At 38.2% G+C, this 17,546-nt stretch overlaps 2 protein-coding genes and 1 long non-coding RNA gene across 3 annotated transcripts; 2 read left to right on the top strand and 1 right to left on the bottom strand.

Moving 5' to 3' along the window:
• Positions 1-1,142: 1,142 nt before the first annotated feature.
• On the top strand, positions 1,143-4,018 carry PME5 (Pectin lyase-like superfamily protein). Its single transcript, XM_007039779.3, has 5 exons — positions 1,143-1,539; positions 1,737-1,926; positions 2,244-2,450; positions 2,933-3,171; positions 3,709-4,018. The coding sequence occupies exons 1-5, from the start codon at positions 1,244-1,246 to the stop codon at positions 3,863-3,865; spliced, it is 1,089 nt and encodes a 362-aa protein (XP_007039841.3). The 5' UTR covers positions 1,143-1,243; the 3' UTR covers positions 3,866-4,018.
• A 129-nt stretch (positions 4,019-4,147) lies between these two features.
• Positions 4,148-7,655, bottom strand: LOC18606260 (peroxisome biogenesis protein 19-2-like). Its single transcript, XM_007039778.3, has 5 exons — positions 7,397-7,655; positions 7,246-7,294; positions 6,683-6,968; positions 5,152-5,468; positions 4,148-4,574 (listed from the first exon to the last, which is right to left on the bottom strand). Exons 1-5 carry the CDS (start codon positions 7,434-7,436, stop codon positions 4,529-4,531), a joined length of 738 nt encoding a protein of 245 aa, XP_007039840.3. The 5' UTR covers positions 7,437-7,655; the 3' UTR covers positions 4,148-4,528.
• A 1,220-nt stretch (positions 7,656-8,875) lies between these two features.
• On the top strand, positions 8,876-10,171 carry LOC148763848 (uncharacterized). The gene is made up of 2 exons (XR_016025080.1): positions 8,876-9,377; positions 9,596-10,171. It is a non-coding gene; the product is annotated as an uncharacterized LOC148763848 (long non-coding RNA).
• The last annotated feature ends 7,375 nt before the right edge of the window (positions 10,172-17,546 follow it).

Here is a 17,546-nt window from a genome sequence, read left to right as displayed (position 1 = left end):
TTTTTAAGCTAATAATAATAAACTAGAAAAGATAAATAACTATTGAGCCATGCCCGGACCATCAATCTTCATGCACGCCAACACCACCGGAGGCTGGACAAAAGGCGACCGTTTCCTGTTAATTAGTTTGTGGATTAAGCCTAATGCTTCATTATGGTTGGATTAAGATTGGACAAAATTATGCTTTGTGTGGTGCTTTCATTTTTCCTCCATGTGTTGGTTTAGGTTATTTAGTTATGGCTGTACTCAAAACGTGTAGAAGAGAAGGAAGGAAAATGATTTTTCTTAACTGCTTGTGCATGATCTTATTTTACCCTCACTCCTTCCTATTTCACCTGTTTAATTTAATCAGTTGTCATTGATTGGAAGAGTTGAATTTATACTCATGGAAATGTTGCTTTCTTTTACCACCCCAAGAACTTGCAATGTATTAGCTCCTTGTTCTTCTTTTCCTATCCATTTATTCACGAAGGAGTTGGTAGTTTTTACTGTCTCTGGCTAGCGTTGTTCCATATATGGTAGTATATTTATCTTCATAGACATTTCCACTAATGAATTTTAATTACCATACCATTGCATTTCCATTGTCAGAATCAAATCGATGATTCAATATTCTTCAGAATTATAATACTTAACAATCTTAGCTGCAAAGGGACTTTCCTATTAGCACATATTGCTGATCCTTAAGAAGAACGCAACCAAAAAACAGTAGAAGCTACAGATTCAAAATTTCGAATGAATCAAAGAACAGCCGAAAACACCGAATCTACGGTCAGAATCCAAGTCGAACATGACAAAAAAACAGAAACATATACTAAGATTTATATTCGTTAGTACGTACCCAACCAGATAGAAAGCAAAGCCAAAGAAATACCGCCCCCACATTGAGACTTGCGTATAATGCAGCCAAGGGCTACCCATAAAAGCCTACAACAGTAACCAAAGCTAGCTACAAATGCAATCACACTCCTTGCGAGGGAACAAAAAATGACCGTTGCAAACACCCAAAATTTTATTCCCAAAACAGAAAATTATAAGTAATTAAATAAATGGAGAGATTCTTCAACTAAATTAATTCAGATGATTAATTATATGTCTCTCTTTCTCTTTCTTGCATTATATATATAAGATCGTGAGAGCAAATTATCAGCCCCAGAAGTATAATCCCACACTGAAACATTCTTTGCATTTCTTCATCTCTCTCTTATCATTTCTATTCTTCTGACCGCTTAATGCTATTTTAATGGAGTCTTTCAGTTCCTTCTTATTCTTCTACTTCTGTTTTTTCTTCGTTTCTGCTTCTTTCTTCTGTCATGCGCCGCCATTGTCCCTAGCAACAAGCTCAGTCGTCAATGCAACTGCTTCTACGACTAACTCAACAGGGCACCACCATAAGTGGATTGGACCCATCGGTCACCAGCGGATTACCGTCGACGTTAACGGTTCAGGTCATTTCCGGTCAGTCCAAGATGCCGTGGATGCAGTTTCAGAGAATAATAGAAAGAACGTTCTAATTCAAATCAGCCCTGGATATTACATGTAATACTTATTTCTCTGGGTTTCTTTAGCCTTCTTAATTAAGAGTAAAGCATCAATATATGCTCAAACGCGAAGGAAAAACATTCTTAAAAAGTGCTAAACAATGTCTTCACTTTGAAAATGCTGTCTAGGCATTAATATATCTTCTTGTATATATGTTCTGAATGAGACATTGATATGGTGTGGTGGCGGTGCAGAGAGAAGGTGGTGGTGCCGGCGACAAAGCCATACATCACGTTTCAGGGCTCAGGGAGAGACGTGACGTTCATCGAGTGGCATGATCGAGCGTGTGATCGTGGGGCCAACGGCCAACAGTTGCGTACTTATCAAACTGCTTCTGTCACTGTATATGCTAATTATTTCTCTGCTAGAAATATCAGCTTCAAGGTAAATATAAGAACCCTTACAGCTAGAAGGTCCTTTTTCAAACAAATTTTCTTACAAATTTCCCAGTACATTGAGACTGAAAGGACAAAAGTGCTAGTAGCAGAGAACTAATTGACAAGTGCTCTAAAAACATTAAATGAGCCATGCAATTTTTCTCTTGAATTCATGCTGCATGTGACTTTTTTTTGGCGGTAATATATATATGGTTGTATTTATTGATTTTTGGTTTTGGGTACCAACCATCTTTCATTTTCGTGTTCAAAATGGCTTTTATACCAACCATTTCAATCATGAAAATAATCATATTAATTATGCAGAATACAGCACCGGCACCCATGCCAGGAATGCAAGGATGGCAAGCTGTGGCGTTTCGCATATCGGGCGACAAGGCCTATTTCTCTGGCTGTGGATTCTATGGTGCACAAGACACTCTTTGTGATGATGCTGGTCGCCATTACTTCAAGGAATGTTACATAGAGGGCTCAATTGACTTCATCTTTGGAAATGGCCGGTCCATGTACAAAGTAAGAACAATTTTTTTTATTTGAAAATAGAACTGGTTTTCTTTTTTTAAAATATTATCCTGTCTAGTGTCTACTATATCCTCTACAAAACAAATACGACGGGTTGCCCGTGACTTGGGATATAGAATTTGAAATGGAAATGAACAATATACAACAGAGATAAGGAAAAAGGGAAAGGACGTTGCATTATTCTATAGCAAAATCTGACTCCCTTGTCCATAAAGTTGAAAAAAGGAAGGGAGCTTTCTCTTATCAACAGACATTTTTGTCTGTCAGAAAGCAGTGGTACCCAACTTCCCAAAAGAGAGCTGAGAAATAAGTAAACAATCATGAAAATAAATATAACACTGAATGCACTTAAACGACACAGTTCTTTCAGCCTAGACCTTCGCTCCCCCGGCTTCGTTAATCAGAGCCAGCAAAACTTGGGTTATTTTGGTACAGTGTATTTATGTTGACTCACGGTTTGGTTGGTGGTTCAGGATTGTGAACTGCACTCAATAGCCACAAGATTCGGATCCATTGCGGCCCACGACAGAAGCTCACCAGATGAGAGGACGGGCTTTGCTTTTGTGAGATGCAAGGTGACAGGTACTGGCCCTCTATATGTGGGTCGAGCCATGGGTCAATACTCGAGGATTGTCTATGCGTACACTTACTTCGACGACCTGGTTGCTCACGGTGGCTGGGACGACTGGGACCATGTTAGCAACAAAAATAAGTATGTTCCCTCCCCCTTTCCTACTTATTCTTCAAACTACGTTTTTACCCTTCTCTTTTTACACATGTTAATCTTAAGAAGTCAAATATGAATAGTTGCTCCAATCATATAATCGATCTCAATTATTCATGTACTTTATACGTTCATGTGATGTATCGATATTTAAAGATAAATAATTGTCATATATAGTCTGATTCCATTTAGATCTTAATCATTTGTGGAACCCATTTTTTATAGTCAAAAGTTGGACAATCGGTGCGGTGATGATGACAATGATCAACATTTTCAGAATCAAGATAGCTTTCTTTTTCTCATTTTTCTGTTAGTAGGACCCAAATGACAAAGGCAAGCTCAGGAATCTGAGTCTCAATTAGTCAATAGTCATGAGTGGATGATCCTATTTCATTCAACAGTCAAGAAAAACATAACGATGGAAGAAATCGAAGCTAGCAAGACATAAACGAGAAATGATTGAATTTGGGTATTAATAAATTGGGTCAAATGGGCAACAATGCCCTTTTTTGTTTCCCTTTGCAGGACTGTGTTTTTTGGTGTGTACAAATGCTGGGGTCCAGGAGCTGCAGCCGTTCGTGGAGTATCATGGGCAAGGGAACTAGATTTCGATGCGGCCCATCCATTTCTGGTCAAAAGTTTTGTCAATGGGAGACACTGGATTGCACAGTGGGACGCTTAGGCTTAGCCAGAGAGCCCGAGACAACATTCCCTTATTCCTTTTCTTTTGCAAAATTCTTTCATTCAATTCAATGTTAAATTTTTAATAAGCATCAACTTGCACATGGTAATGCCACAATGTTCTTTCCTTCAATTGATTCTTTAAGCTTTGATACATTCATTCTGAGCAGTTCTTAATTATCCCAAAAATAATACTGAGAAAATTCATTTGATTCTGGGCATTTGGTTCCTTTTAAAATTTATAGTTTTCATTATGTAAAGAAGAGAATATTGGCTTCTGTCATTCAACAAAAGCAGCAGTAATGGTTTTATGAGCTGTTAGTATAAAGTAAGAGAAAAAGAAAGGGGGCGGGGAAGAGAACATTACTCAGGATGATTGTATTTATACATGCGGTGCTTTTGAGGTAACCCTTTGAATGTAAACCAATATTTTTCAAAGAATCACCAAGCAAGTCGCACACCAAACCTTGGTCATAACTCATAAACCCTTTCCCCATAATCATAAACAAGCTTAATATGAAAACTAGGCTCAAAATATTGAGCATGTAATTTCTTTGAGGATCAAATAACTTAAAAGTTCAAGGAAGCTACTTTATTTCCCAGCAATGTATTAAAAGAATATCTATTGAATAGAAGGACACCAAGTCTGCAACAGGATATTGCCTCACATTATACAACAGTTTTGCTGTGACTCTAGCATCTCTGGGGATCTGCAAGAGTAGAAGTGTTTGTTAGCTAATAATAAAAGGAAAATGCCTCTTATGTCAAGACAATAGCTAAAAATTTCATCCAAAGTGTGACAAGGAAACTACAATCTCTTCATAAGCACATCTACTACATTGCTAGGATGAGTTATATCTTTTGAAGCAGCGAAAATCATCGAGTATCTGCTGTAGTTTTGGGGAAGCAAAATCAAGGACTGACTACTTTTGGGCTAGGAGACTCAACCTAAAACCTATAGCAGGCCATCCTACCCCAGTAATATCTGACCTGAGGCCCATAGAGCCACCACCCTCATCCCATATTCAGCAGATCGTAATCAATGATTTCCAACAACTATTGATCCAAACAATTGGCTCATGATTTGAATTACTTTATGGTGATCCTTCAGAAACCACTTTCCTAGGACATTTTATCCTGCCAAATGACCTTTCACCAAACATTAACACTAGAAGGAGGGGACAGTAATTTTAATAGATAAAGGACATGCAGGCTGGTAGGTTGGACAAAATCCAATATTACAAATGAATAATTGATTTAGATTGCTGCAAAAGAAAGAGCACTTACAGCTGGCCAAGATTAGATAAATCAAATTCAGGAGCAAGCTCTTGCACAATATCATTTGGTGGCTGACCACATTCTTGCATTTTTTGCATGAGGTCAACAATCCTGGTGAAGTTATTAGGCTCATTTTCATAGACTCCATTAAGCTCCTTAATCAGTTCATGTTGGTGAGAGTAACGTTCATATTCTTCTTTGCTCAAACTGGCTTTATGCTCTTCTAACCACTGTGGGTATCTTTCTCCAATTTCCTTCATGGGTTCATGAAGAATCTCCTTAGACAAAAGTTGTTGCATCATAGTCTCCACAATGGATTCCATGTCCTGATCAAAATTAAGGAATAATTAAGTATTTATTCCCTAGCATGTGCTACTACTGATACCTAAAACTATAGGCTCCGTTTGGTTGATGCTTTTGCATTTTACCTTTTTTGCAAAAAATGAAAAATGAGCAGAAAACCAAAAATGAATAGTAAAAAGAAAAAACATCAACCAAATGGAGCCTAAATAAATTGAAAACAATTGGTGAGACAATGTCTAGAATATTAGAAGATAAGATATATGTATTAATAAATGTATGCCTTGATTGTTTCCAGTGATATATGTCTATATGTATGTATGTATGAGGTATATGCATGTCCATGCAAGAATTCATACAAAAATTAGTAACTTATAACGCTATTACCTAGTTGACTCAATTGGCTACATAACTCAACAAATTTGAACCAACGAAAACCTATCTATTTTGAGCATATATAATATGCCTGGCTTGCCAGCCATGTTAAATATTACTTCATTAGAAGATGCATGCTAAAACATAGTGACCTCCTTAAAACCAACCTTCTTCTTAGGCCTTTTCCAAATGCCTCCTCCCTTGCAACAAAGTGACAAGGGATGGGGGGGAGCTGGATTTGGAGGGGGCTGGAGGAGGTTCATTTCAAAGCTTCATGAATTTGAGTTACTCCTTTACAACGAAACCCATATGATGTACATTTCTCAAATGCACAGAACAAGGCAAGCAAGGAAAAATAAAGGTTGCATAAGGCAATCTCATTACTGATCTTGTCATGTGAATGCAAAGTGTTCCTGAGAGAACCCCCCCTCCGCACCCCTAAGGAAGAAAAATTAATAATAATAATAAAGAAAAAAAGAAAAAAGACAAACAAACTGTCTTGATTATCAACTCAGAACCGAAAACAGTATCCAGTGCTGATGATTCAATGTTCAAGCCAGTAAATCTAACTCAATTAATTCCAAAATTAATTGGATAATATGCTACAAGTTTTCTTCACCAAATATGAGAATACCATCTCCTCCTTAATGTCATACTGTGCAAATTCCAACTTAAGAATCAAGAAACACCGGCTTCACTGGTAAATTTTAAAGCAAATGAGCTGAAGCTACAACTACAGCAAAAACCAAACTGAAATGTACAATATCTACCTGACATTCCACACTAAAAAACTACCTGACCAAAGAATGATACGAGAGATAAATGAAGCCTTAAAAGACACGTGAAAAAATTCAAGCCAATATACCTGAGACCCAGCAAGCTCCTCAAACTGCTTGACCCAATCCTCCATCATTGCATCCTTACCAAGATCATCTCCACCAGGTTTCGACATTGATTCCAATCCTTTTACAGTCTCTCTGGTCTGTTCTCTGAGTTTATCAAGAGCCTCTGTGACATGGGATTCCCTTAAAACCTTTTGCTTTCCCTTTTTCTTGCTCTTCAAGTCAGGTAATCCCATTCCTAACCCTTGAACCCCACTTGGTAAAGAACCAGATTCTGGCTTCTTTTCTTCACCATCTCCTCCTCCTCCCCTATTAAACAAATATAAAGCTAAATACTCGAAAGAAATTGTAACAAAAACTCAACCTAGGCAAAGCACCACAGTTAATATCCAAGATATCTAATCATATGTCTAGGTTTTGACAAAAAATTAGAAAAAAAAAAAAGGGGGAGGAATTTTTAGCTTGGGGGCAAGAATTTGGACCCAAAACAAAAACGAGATATTGAGAATTTTCTTTTTTTTTAAAAAAAAAAAAAGAGATGAAATTTGCCCATATACATGTAGAGAAAGAGAGAAAAAGACGGTACCTTTGAGAAGGAGGAGTAAGGTTGAGATTCTGGAAATCATCCAAAGCACCTGAAGAAACAAAAGAAAAAGTTCAAAATTCAGAGGTTTAAGAAAAAAGAAAATTAAGGGGAAAATATACTACAACAAAGATTTTTAGACAGAGAAACATACTATCAAGAAGTTGGTCTAAATCATCAGAGTGGTCTGCCATTTTTGCTGTAGGAAACTTCTAATCCTCTGTTTCTCTATATATAGGTAACGTCAAAGTATCGATTTTTTTTTGAGGGAATTTGGGTTGAGCTGAAATGGAAGAGCTCTCAGGCTGTGCAACCGAAATGGGTTTGGGGTCGGAACCAAGATCCTACGGTTCAGATTGCTTGAAGAGGAATTGACTAGTGTTGACAAACGAAAGGCTGGAGTTTTGGCTGTTTTGGAGTTCGGGCTGCTTATTCGTTCATTCTTTTGTCTTTTACTTTGTATTAATCAGAAAAGGTCAAAAGACAAATAGGTTATTCTAATTATATCAAAATACCATACCTCAAAGTATCCTCCGTCTATTCTTATTTCTTAGGAATTTTGAAGGATGATATGTCCAAACCTCTTTTTTCTTTTCAAATTTTATAATATTTTTAAATAAAATGTATTACATTATTTTACACTCCATACTTTTAGGAAAAATTAAAATTTTTTCAATAATCATCTATAAATTTTCAAAACTTAATGATAAACCAAATATATAGAAATTGTTACATTTGTTCTCAATTAACTAGATATTGTTACTTTGTTAATAAATCATTGAAAAAATTTAGAATTTTAAAAAATAATATTCATAATTTTTAACAAATATTTATTTTGAACAAAATTTTAAATTTTATATTTATATATTTATGAGATAATACTTTATAATTACGTGATAATGTATAGATATTATATACTATTGGTACACCAAATACAAATTTATTACCATTAAACATAAATGATTCTTTTTAGTGCGAAAAAAGGATGGGTTTCATTAACCACCAAAAAAATTGATCAAAACAGTACAAACTCTCCCAAAAAAAGCTCTAGGAGGAAGTAACCAATTGGCTCAAAGTTGAATGACCCTAATCATAAATAAAAAATGAAGATAAAAGCCACAATGGACCTAAAATTGGAATCAAACAAGCTCTCGCTTAGTTCATTTTTCAACCATCCCTAGGAAGGGCATGCTTATCAGAATCAGAAAATTTGTAATTCACGGTAATCACAAAAAAATGCAACATTAGGAGAAGCCAGCAACATCTAAGCCTGATTTTAGTAAAACAAATTACTGAAAAAAAAAGAATCCCACAAAACCAGGGAGGGAAAGGCAAAATCCAAATTTCATTATTTCACATGTTTTTGTTTAAAAGAAGAGTAGCAATTATTTGCTTAGGTAGAGCTAAAAGAGTCTAAAAAGTTTCCATGCATTCATTTGCTTAAGGTCAGATGACCTGTATCAGCAGCAAATTTAAGAGCTGGGCCAGCTTTATGGACCACAGGACCAAGCAACTAGTCCCTGTAATTCTGCTATGGAGTAGAGCAAAAAATTCCCTAAAGTTTGAACTCAGTATTACCATTCCAAAAGCTGGTTTGGCTGACTAGCCACGGCCAAACTTCACTTGTAGCTAGTAGGTACTAGGCTTCAGGTGCCAATATAACGGCATTCTTGGGAGCAATCTGGTCGTGATTTTGTTGATACTGGAGACTCAAACCTGATGCTGCTGGTGCTGCTTGGCGAATTTGTGGAGGCATGTAAGCCCCGGCTGCACGATGTGAACCTTGTGGGCTATGAACAGTTTCTTGATTGCCTTGAGGAAGCAACATTGATTGCCCAATTGGGTTAGGGGGGTAAAGAACTTCAATTCCCACAGGCCCAAATCGTTTAAGCTTAGCAGTGTGTTTTTTCCCAGAAAGATGGCCGTCAAAAGCCTCTTCAGTATCACACTTCACGTTACACAGGTCACAGATGAGAGGAATTACAGCCTTTCGTTTGCGAGGTCCAATTTTCGGCCTTGAAGCTTCTAAAGTTTTCGTGCACTTCCCTCCCTGACCACCTCGCATCTTCCTCTTCATCCTATGCCTCTGGCTGTCAGAACAATCAATCCGAGGGGTTTCTTCCACAGTGACTACAGTAGGTTTCTCTCCGTTAATTTGTTGTTTAGGTTCCACAGAAATTTCACTACGAACAGATTCTGCCAATAAATTTTCTATTGCCTTTTTCTCCTCACCTTCTTGGGCACTGTCGGGATGCTGAGATCCTTTATTCTCAGGCTTGCCTGCAAGTTTCTTTCCATTCTGTTTTTCTCTGCGAGGTTTGAGACCACTCTTTGACCCTTCAGTTTTCTGCAGGTTCTTTTTATGCCTCTTGCCATTCTTGTGTTGCTCAAGGATTTCCAAACTGGTGCACTCAACCCTGCAAAGCTCACACCATGCACCCTGTGGTGGTCGCCTGCTTGACGGAGCCTTCTCCACTGCTGGTGTAGACGGAGATGCCTTAGGAGGCACTGCAGTTTGAGCTGTTTCTTTAGGTAAAGCAGCCAAGGGTCCCACTTCAACTGTAGATTTTATATTCTCAGTGGAAGGCTCTTGCTGTGACGCTGATGATGCTCCATGTTTTTGAAAGCATTGAGGACCACCTCTGCCCCCACCACGTCCTGTGCCACGGTCACCAGTATTGGGAAGGCGGTGGCCGTTATATCCCCTGCCATGACCTCTGAAGGATCTACTGCCTCTTCTACCACCCCTATTTTATGGAGACCCACCAGCCTGCAAAACAGGCTCTAAAAGTTTTCAAGAACATGAAGGATAAATGGTGGTGAAAATCAGGGAAAAAGAAACCCATGCAAACCTAGATTAACTTCCGATGTCATCAGCATAAATGCTATTGGATATGATTAAGAAAGCATAAATTTCTTCATGTCTTAACTAGTCGCTTGATCCAACATGAAGAAAAAGGGGGCAAGAGTCCCAGGGCTTTAGGCAGCACCTTCTGATGGAATTCCAAAATAAATGGTTCTCAGAAAGTAAAGTAGTGGATGAATGACAGTGGTGATTTAACTTCTGTGAATTCATAAAAAAAATATCTGTCAAAGAAAGGTCCTCATGGTCTATCCCTCACAACAATTCAACCTCCCTAAGCTCTATCACGATATATGTATAAATGACTTCCTAACCTGCTGAATGCTGATATTCACCAGTAATGAACTTTGTTGACCTTCACGGGACAAAATTCTGCAGTAAGAATTTTTCTTCCAATAGTGCATTTGAAATTCACTGATTTTTAGTTTACTAAGAAAGAAAAGGCTAGAATTGAAATTCACTGACATTTTACATAACTATAAGAACACAAATTTATATATTTCCAGTGGCAAACTGCGAAGCTCAAACTCAAACTTTGCCCCAGAATTCAAAGTTGACTTCTAACTTGAAAAGTAACAAGACAAATATTGAATTCACAATTTCATAACCAGGTTGAAAAACATCCTGAGTTATCAACCCCACCCAGCATTATACCAGCAATCATGCAACTTTGCTAGAATAACATACCCCTGACAGGATCCACAAAGTTTTAGACCATATTTAATCACCATTGCAGTTGCTAGATACAAATCAAGGAAACCAAAAAGTACATACCTGTTCATTCCAAAGCCAAAGCCAAAGAGAACTCAAGGGATAAATAGCCTTGATGGACTGACAGCACGGTGGCTTCAAATTCTCCTATTTGGCAACTGACATGACTAAGCCACTACATTTTCCTACTGTTTGACATTCTCCCCAAATTCAAAAGAATTGAAGGCAACTATGTGACGGATTAAAAGAAAAGGTCACAAGCAGGTTCTCAGACAAGGAAGCCTTACGTAAAAAGGGCTCAAGCTCATAATTGGCTTGTTAGACTTGGCTAAAACTGAAGCACATCCTACATTATTGAGTACGAACAAAATGGTTGCAAGCTAGCTTAGCTCAGTCCATTAGTAGTCTCTCATTTATCAAAAGCAGAACCCCAAACTTACCGATCTAAGGAATGCAAACACATAAAAGCTTTTAGCCAAACTAAGTGTAAACCAACACTTTTACACCCTAAGTGAGCTCATTATAAATTATCACCTACAATTGAGCATGTCCTACAGAGCAATTCTACTCCACACTATGAGCAGGAAAGTTTAAAAATGAAATTGGAGTATAGGAAGATTTCAACTAAGTAAAGGTGCGGTCGTACTTAGCAAGGCCAAATTTTCGTTGATCAAGGTTGATGCAGTTGAGAACTTTATGCCAGCATTCAAAACTGAAAACAGAACTTCCATGGCTTGTAAACTTGATTGCTTACTTTACAGTTTGCAATTGAATACTTCTCTTTTTTATTTACAACTCTAATACAACACCCAATACAGTGTAAAGTTAGAAGCGAAGACGTAAATACCAAGGAAGTTACCACAATAAATTTTACGGCAGATGGAAAATTATTAAGGAAATGAAGTTCATGAAATAAAAAAAATAACTGGAAAAATCAAAAGAATTTTACCAGAAATCGAAGAACAATTAATAAAAAAATTAATCAATAACCGTACCGGCGGCGTAGGTACTAAAGTCGGTCCAAGGTGCAGCAGCGCCGCCCCAAAGTTGGCCTGCATTACAGCCGTTGCAGTGCCCTCGAATTGCGTCAGCTGCGACAGGGCAACCACTTTTGCCGAGGCCAACGGGTTCGGTCCCACCTGAGCCATTCCCCCACCAGAATCCGCAATTTGCGGGGCGGCATTAACCGAAACTACCTCCGGGGGCACTTGATGATAGGCGTAACCAGAAGGACGATTATGGGCATAAGGTTGTTGCTGTTGTTGGCTTTGTTGGTAGTAATAAAGAGCTTGGGTTGATTGGTAACTGAATTGTTGATGATGATGAGTCCGCAGCCGTCGCTGTGGTTCTGGAAGAGAGGAGGAGAGGTCCATGGAGAGTGTATGGAGTGGCGCCTATGGGAAAAATAAAGGTTTTGGTGATAGCACAGTTGCTTGGGAGGCAAGTTTCCGGGTTTGGGAATGAAGAAAAGCAGAAATGCAGAAGAGAGAGGGAGATGGAAAGGCCAACGAGAGGGAATATTATGGTACAGCTACTACTCCCTACTTAGCGTGATGACTGCTTTGGTGCTGACAAGCGGAACTCTTCTCTTTCGCATGCTGGGATGAACGTACGTTTAGACAGTTTCTTTGTTTTGGAGCTTTCCAGCTTTTTTTTTTTTTTATGAAAGGAAATTTTTAATATTGTCTAACCATTATTGGAAAACAAACTCCCAATACATCATTGAACATCCTTGAACTGATTTATGGAGGTGGTACATCAAACAGAATAAAGCTACTAACTAAATTAAAACCAATGTTGGCCATACCATCGGCTACCATATTTCATTCTCGATAAATATGAGAAATTTTTACCTCTCAGTCGAGTTGCAACAGTCCATGAATAGCATTTAGTAAATCAGAATTCGCACATGGATGCAATGCACTAGAGATAATTGCCTTAACCACGATTTTATTATCCACCTGCAGCCATATCTTACTAAATCCTTTCTCCTTTACTATACGAAGGCTATGTAGGACTCCCCATAACTCAGCCCTATAGGAATAACACTTCCCCAATTTTGCAGCAAAGCCACCTAACCAATATTCGTTGCAGTCCCGAAAAACACCACCTGCAGCAGCCATGTTTGTATTACGACGTAATGCACCATCAGTGTTTACTGCCACCCAACCTTGTGGAGGGTTTTGCCATCCAACCAGCATTTCTCTTTTATATCCATTCAACCTACTATGTGTGCAGGGAATTTGGACAGCATGATATGATGCAGCAACTAAGCCTTTTATCATCGATAACTTCCTATCCATGGGTATCAACTTTCCTTCAAAAACTTTCACATTCCTCCACTTCCAAATATACCAGCAAGTAAAACCAAATAAAATAACCCAAGGGATACCATCAACACAAACATTATAATTTTTTAGATTAGTTAACAACCAATCTGAGAGAAGTAAATCAAAAAAGTTCCCATAGCCCATTCGTGACCCCAATTTCAACCATACCTCTTTGGAGTGTGGGCAATCTCTTAAGAGGTGTAATACTGATTCATCTGATACTGAGCATAACGCACAAGTAGCCGAAGACGACATGTTCCTTCTCCTACATTCTAAATTAGTCAATAACTTTCCATGAAGACATTGCATTAGAAAGGTGCGTATCCGTTGGGGGCCATCCCATTTCCACGCAATAGCCCATTTTCTGCTTTGTTGTCCTATGTAATTTGGATAATCTTCCCGCAACACCTCATACGTTGACGCTACAGTACAAACCCCTGAAGCTGATGAAGCCCAGTATGGTGTATCCGGTTTGAAAGATAACAATGGAGGAAGAAACATCAGAATCTTGTTCACTAAATCACTATGTAGGCAGGTAGCTAGCTTCTCATGATTCCACTCACCAGTATCTAATAAGAATTCCCGAACGCAACAATTCTCACTTGTTACAATATTAAGAGTATGGCCCTGTTCTAAAAGAGGGGTATCTTCCAACCAAATATCCTTCCAAAAGCGAATCGAGAGACCATCACCTAAAACCCATCGTAAATTATTGTTGAAGACATTCCACAGTTTACTCAATGCATTCCAAGTATGCGATGCTCCATGACAATAGATTGAGCTAGACCGTCTATCCATATTGAAGTTATACTTTCCTCTAATAATGCTAACCCACAGGGACTTAGGACGAGTCACTAGTTGCCATAACAGTTTCATCAAGAAGGCATTGTTCATCACGTGTAGCCTTTTCACACCCAAACTTCTTTCCTCTTTAGGTCTACATATTTGATTGCACCTAATTAAGTGAATACGTTTATGATCAGCATCACCACCCCAAAGAAAATTTTGACAGTAACGTTCCATTCGTTTGCAGGAATCCAGGGGAATTGAAACTATTTGCATTACATAATATGGAATAGTAGATAGTACAGACTTAACTAACGTAAGTATACCAGCAAAGGATAATGAAAAGGCTTTCCAACCACTTAGTTTACTTCGAACTTTATCCTCCAAAAATTTAAAGGATGTGATTCTTTTCCTACCATGAAATAATGGGACACCAAGGTAGTTGCCTAAATTCGTAGAATAAGATAAGCCTGATATATTCCTGAGATTCTCAATACATTCTTTAGAAACATTTGCTGAGTAGTAAAAGGAAGATTTATGAACATTTACCTTCTCCCCTGAGCAAGCATAAAAATCGCCCAATACTCCGTTAATAATATCTATTTGATCTACTGACGCTTCAGCAAATAAGATAAGGTCATCTACGAAGAAAAGATGAGAGATAGGAGGGCAACAACGACCCAATTTAATTAGTTTCCACAATCCCTGCTCCACTGCAATATTAATAGCATGTGATAACCTTTTAATACATAAGACAAACAGATAAGGGGAAAGTGGGTCACCTTGTCTCATGCCTCTAGATGGTGAAAAGGATTCTGATGGCATACCATTCCAAAAGATCTAACACTCGAAACACTTCCAGCTTTAAATTAACACATCAATAATCTGGTCAGGGATATGTGCCTCGAGTAGTATGTCATGTATGAATTCCCAGCGAAGTCTATCATAAGCCTTTTCTAAGTCAATCTTCAACATCATCCACCCCACCCTACCTTTCTTCTTTCTAAATGAGTGCATGACTTCTTAAGTCACTATCACATTATCGATGATTGCTCGCTCCGGAATGAAACTAGATTGGGTTTTTGCCACTAGTGTAGACATATTTGGTTTCAATCTGTTCGTTATTACCTATATTAATACCTTGAATATGACAGGAAGTAGACTAATGGGTTTGTACTATGAGATATATTCTGGAGATGCTGCTTTTGGAATTAGGACAATGAAAAGCTTACATAGTTCATTACCTATCTTGCCACCTGAAAATACTGTCTGAACGTACTTAACCATGCTCGAACCTACCACATACCACTGATTTTGGAAAAACAAGGTGTGTATCCCATCAATACTAGGGGTTTTCATTGGCTTCATGGCCAATAAGGCCTCATAACTTCTTTGTCACCAACCGGCGTGGTCAATCTATCATAATCTGTCCTATTCAACAAAGGGAACTTGCCTTTAATGGGATATGCTAGTAATGTTTTCGTCTCCTTAGAATACAACTTCCTAAAGAAATCAACAGCATGTAATCTAACTTCTTCTTGACCTTCTAACCATGTACCATCCATATTTCGCAAATGTAGAATCTTTGCCTTGGTTCTTCTTTTAATTGCCTAGAGGTGGAAGTATTCAATATTTCTGTCACCCAGTGTAAGCCAATCTGCCTTGGGATTTTGCAACCAAAAAACCTTTTCCTGTTGAAGAATTAATTCGTATTCTTTACGAAGCCTCACTTTCAACTCTTGTAGATATCTTGATTGCTGAGATTCTAATTCCCTTTCAATGCCGCCCAGTCTAGCTAAATCCTTTTCTTTCGACTGAAAATATTACCAAAGACCTCTCTGTTCCATACACAAGCACTATTAGAAAACTTTTTCAATGCACCCTAGATATCAGAGGAAAACTCCTAATTTTGTTTAACAAAATCATTAAACTTTGAGTGGGAAAGCCATGCTGCTTGAAATTGAAATCTCGGACTTCGATTTATGACCTCTCTCACTCCTAATGATATTAACAATGGTCTATGGTCAAATTTAATTCGATGAAGATGTTGAACAGTTGCTTCTTGAAACTTTAGCCTCTAGTCAGTGTTGCATAGCACCCGATCAATCCTTTCAGAAACCAACCCTCTCGTCCTTGTGTATTTCGGCCTCTTAAATCCAAGATCAATTAAGCCATATGCATTAATAAACCGTTGAAAATATAGACAAGGCTTACTACCTTGTGATGAACCACCAACCTTATCATGAGCATATAGAAAGGCATTAACGTCCCCAGATAAAAGCCACGGACTAGTGACATGCTCTGCAAAAGAAGATAATTCTGCCCATAACGTTCTTCTAGTCTTGTGATATGGATGTCCATACACTACTGTTAATATCCAAGAACCGCCAAATCCATATCTGACGTTCAGATGAATACATTGATCGTGATTATGAATTACCGAAATCTGCAAGTGTTCTTTCCATATCACCTAAAAACCTCCTGAAAAATCGATTGCTTCAACCTTGTGTGATCTGTCAAATTTTATAGAACGAATAACCTTGTCTGCGTTGGTGCCACTGATCCTTGGCTCCAACAATATCATAATTGAGATATTATGTATTCTCTGTAAATCATTAGCAAAGTGAGGAAATCCTCTATCACCAGCCCCTTGACAGTTCCAAACCAATACTTTCAAATTCATAAGAGAAATAAAAAGCAAAAGGAGAGGTTTAAGCAACCTCCGTATTACCCCCATTTACCATATTCATTGGACATTCATCAACAGCTATCACGCCTTGACTACCACCACCTTTCCCCTCAGACAAACTCATGCTCGGTTGGACGATTTCCTCCTTCAATAAAGAGAGAGACGGAGAGAAGTTTTGAGTACCGTTGTGTTTAGTTTTGGCCTTTTTCTTTAAAGAAAACCGTTGTAGGTAGATATTCCCTTATTTGCCTGACTGTTTTCCTTTTTCTTTCGACAAGATAACTCCTCCACTCGACTCTGCTATAGCTAGTCTTGTACTTCGATTGTCCATGGCATGTGTTTTCACACTATTATTTTCAGCTTTCTCTTTGGGTATAACAACATAATGTTTAGTGTTATCGAGAGTGGTAATAGTTGTCACACAAACCTCCACTTGCAAGTTATTAGGATCATGTTGTGATAAGGATCCCTGCAGCCGACATTCAAAGAGTTTATTGCCTTCCTGCATCATATTGTTATCCCTCCCTTCACCTTCATCCACCATTATTACCTGATCATCTTGTTCAACCCAATCATCATCATTCATAGAATTATTAATTCCCGAATCCACCCTAGGAGATTGCTCAACCTCCTTCGAAACTTGAAGAGCTGAGGTAGTGCCTGTCAAAGGTGTTAATGGGGCGGTTCCACTAGAAGATGTTCCATTAGACACTGCTGTTTGCAGCGGCTTATGAGACCGCTCCACTTTTCTTTCATAAGTTTTAGTTAAGGGACTAGACTATACCTTATTAGAGAGGGCAGGTTGCTGTACATCAAAAATAATTGTATTAGCTGTCCCACTTTTCACCATATCCAGCACTGAAAATCTTGATTCCGACCCCCTTTGAACCTGTGATTTTTGATTGGCTGTAGACATCAGATTTTT

The sequence above is a fragment of the Theobroma cacao genome, chromosome 3, assembly GCF_053813885.1.
Source record: "Theobroma cacao isolate CCN51 chromosome 3, ASM5381388v1, whole genome shotgun sequence".
Taxonomy (NCBI): domain Eukaryota; kingdom Viridiplantae; phylum Streptophyta; class Magnoliopsida; order Malvales; family Malvaceae; genus Theobroma; species Theobroma cacao.
This window is presented reverse-complemented; position numbering and strand designations above follow the sequence as displayed.

Bases quoted from the DNA above. Each gene is read 5' to 3' on its own strand.
- LOC18606260 (XM_007039778.3), bottom strand. From the start codon at position 7,436: ATGGCAGACCACTCTGATGATTTAGACCAACTTCTTGATA. The intron at 7,295-7,396 runs GTATGTTTCTCT...TTGTTTCTTCAG, and splicing joins TTTAGACCAACTTCTTGATA to GTGCTTTGGATGATTTCCAG. The intron at 4,575-5,151 runs GTAAGTGCTCTT...CTACTCTTGCAG, and splicing joins TTATCTAATCTTGGCCAGCT to ATCCCCAGAGATGCTAGAGT.
- PME5 (XM_007039779.3), top strand. From the start codon at position 1,244: ATGGAGTCTTTCAGTTCCTTCTTATTCTTCTACTTCTGTTTTTTCTTC. The intron at 1,540-1,736 runs GTAATACTTATT...GTGGCGGTGCAG, and splicing joins ATCAGCCCTGGATATTACAT to AGAGAAGGTGGTGGTGCCGG. The intron at 1,927-2,243 runs GTAAATATAAGA...TTAATTATGCAG, and splicing joins CTAGAAATATCAGCTTCAAG to AATACAGCACCGGCACCCAT.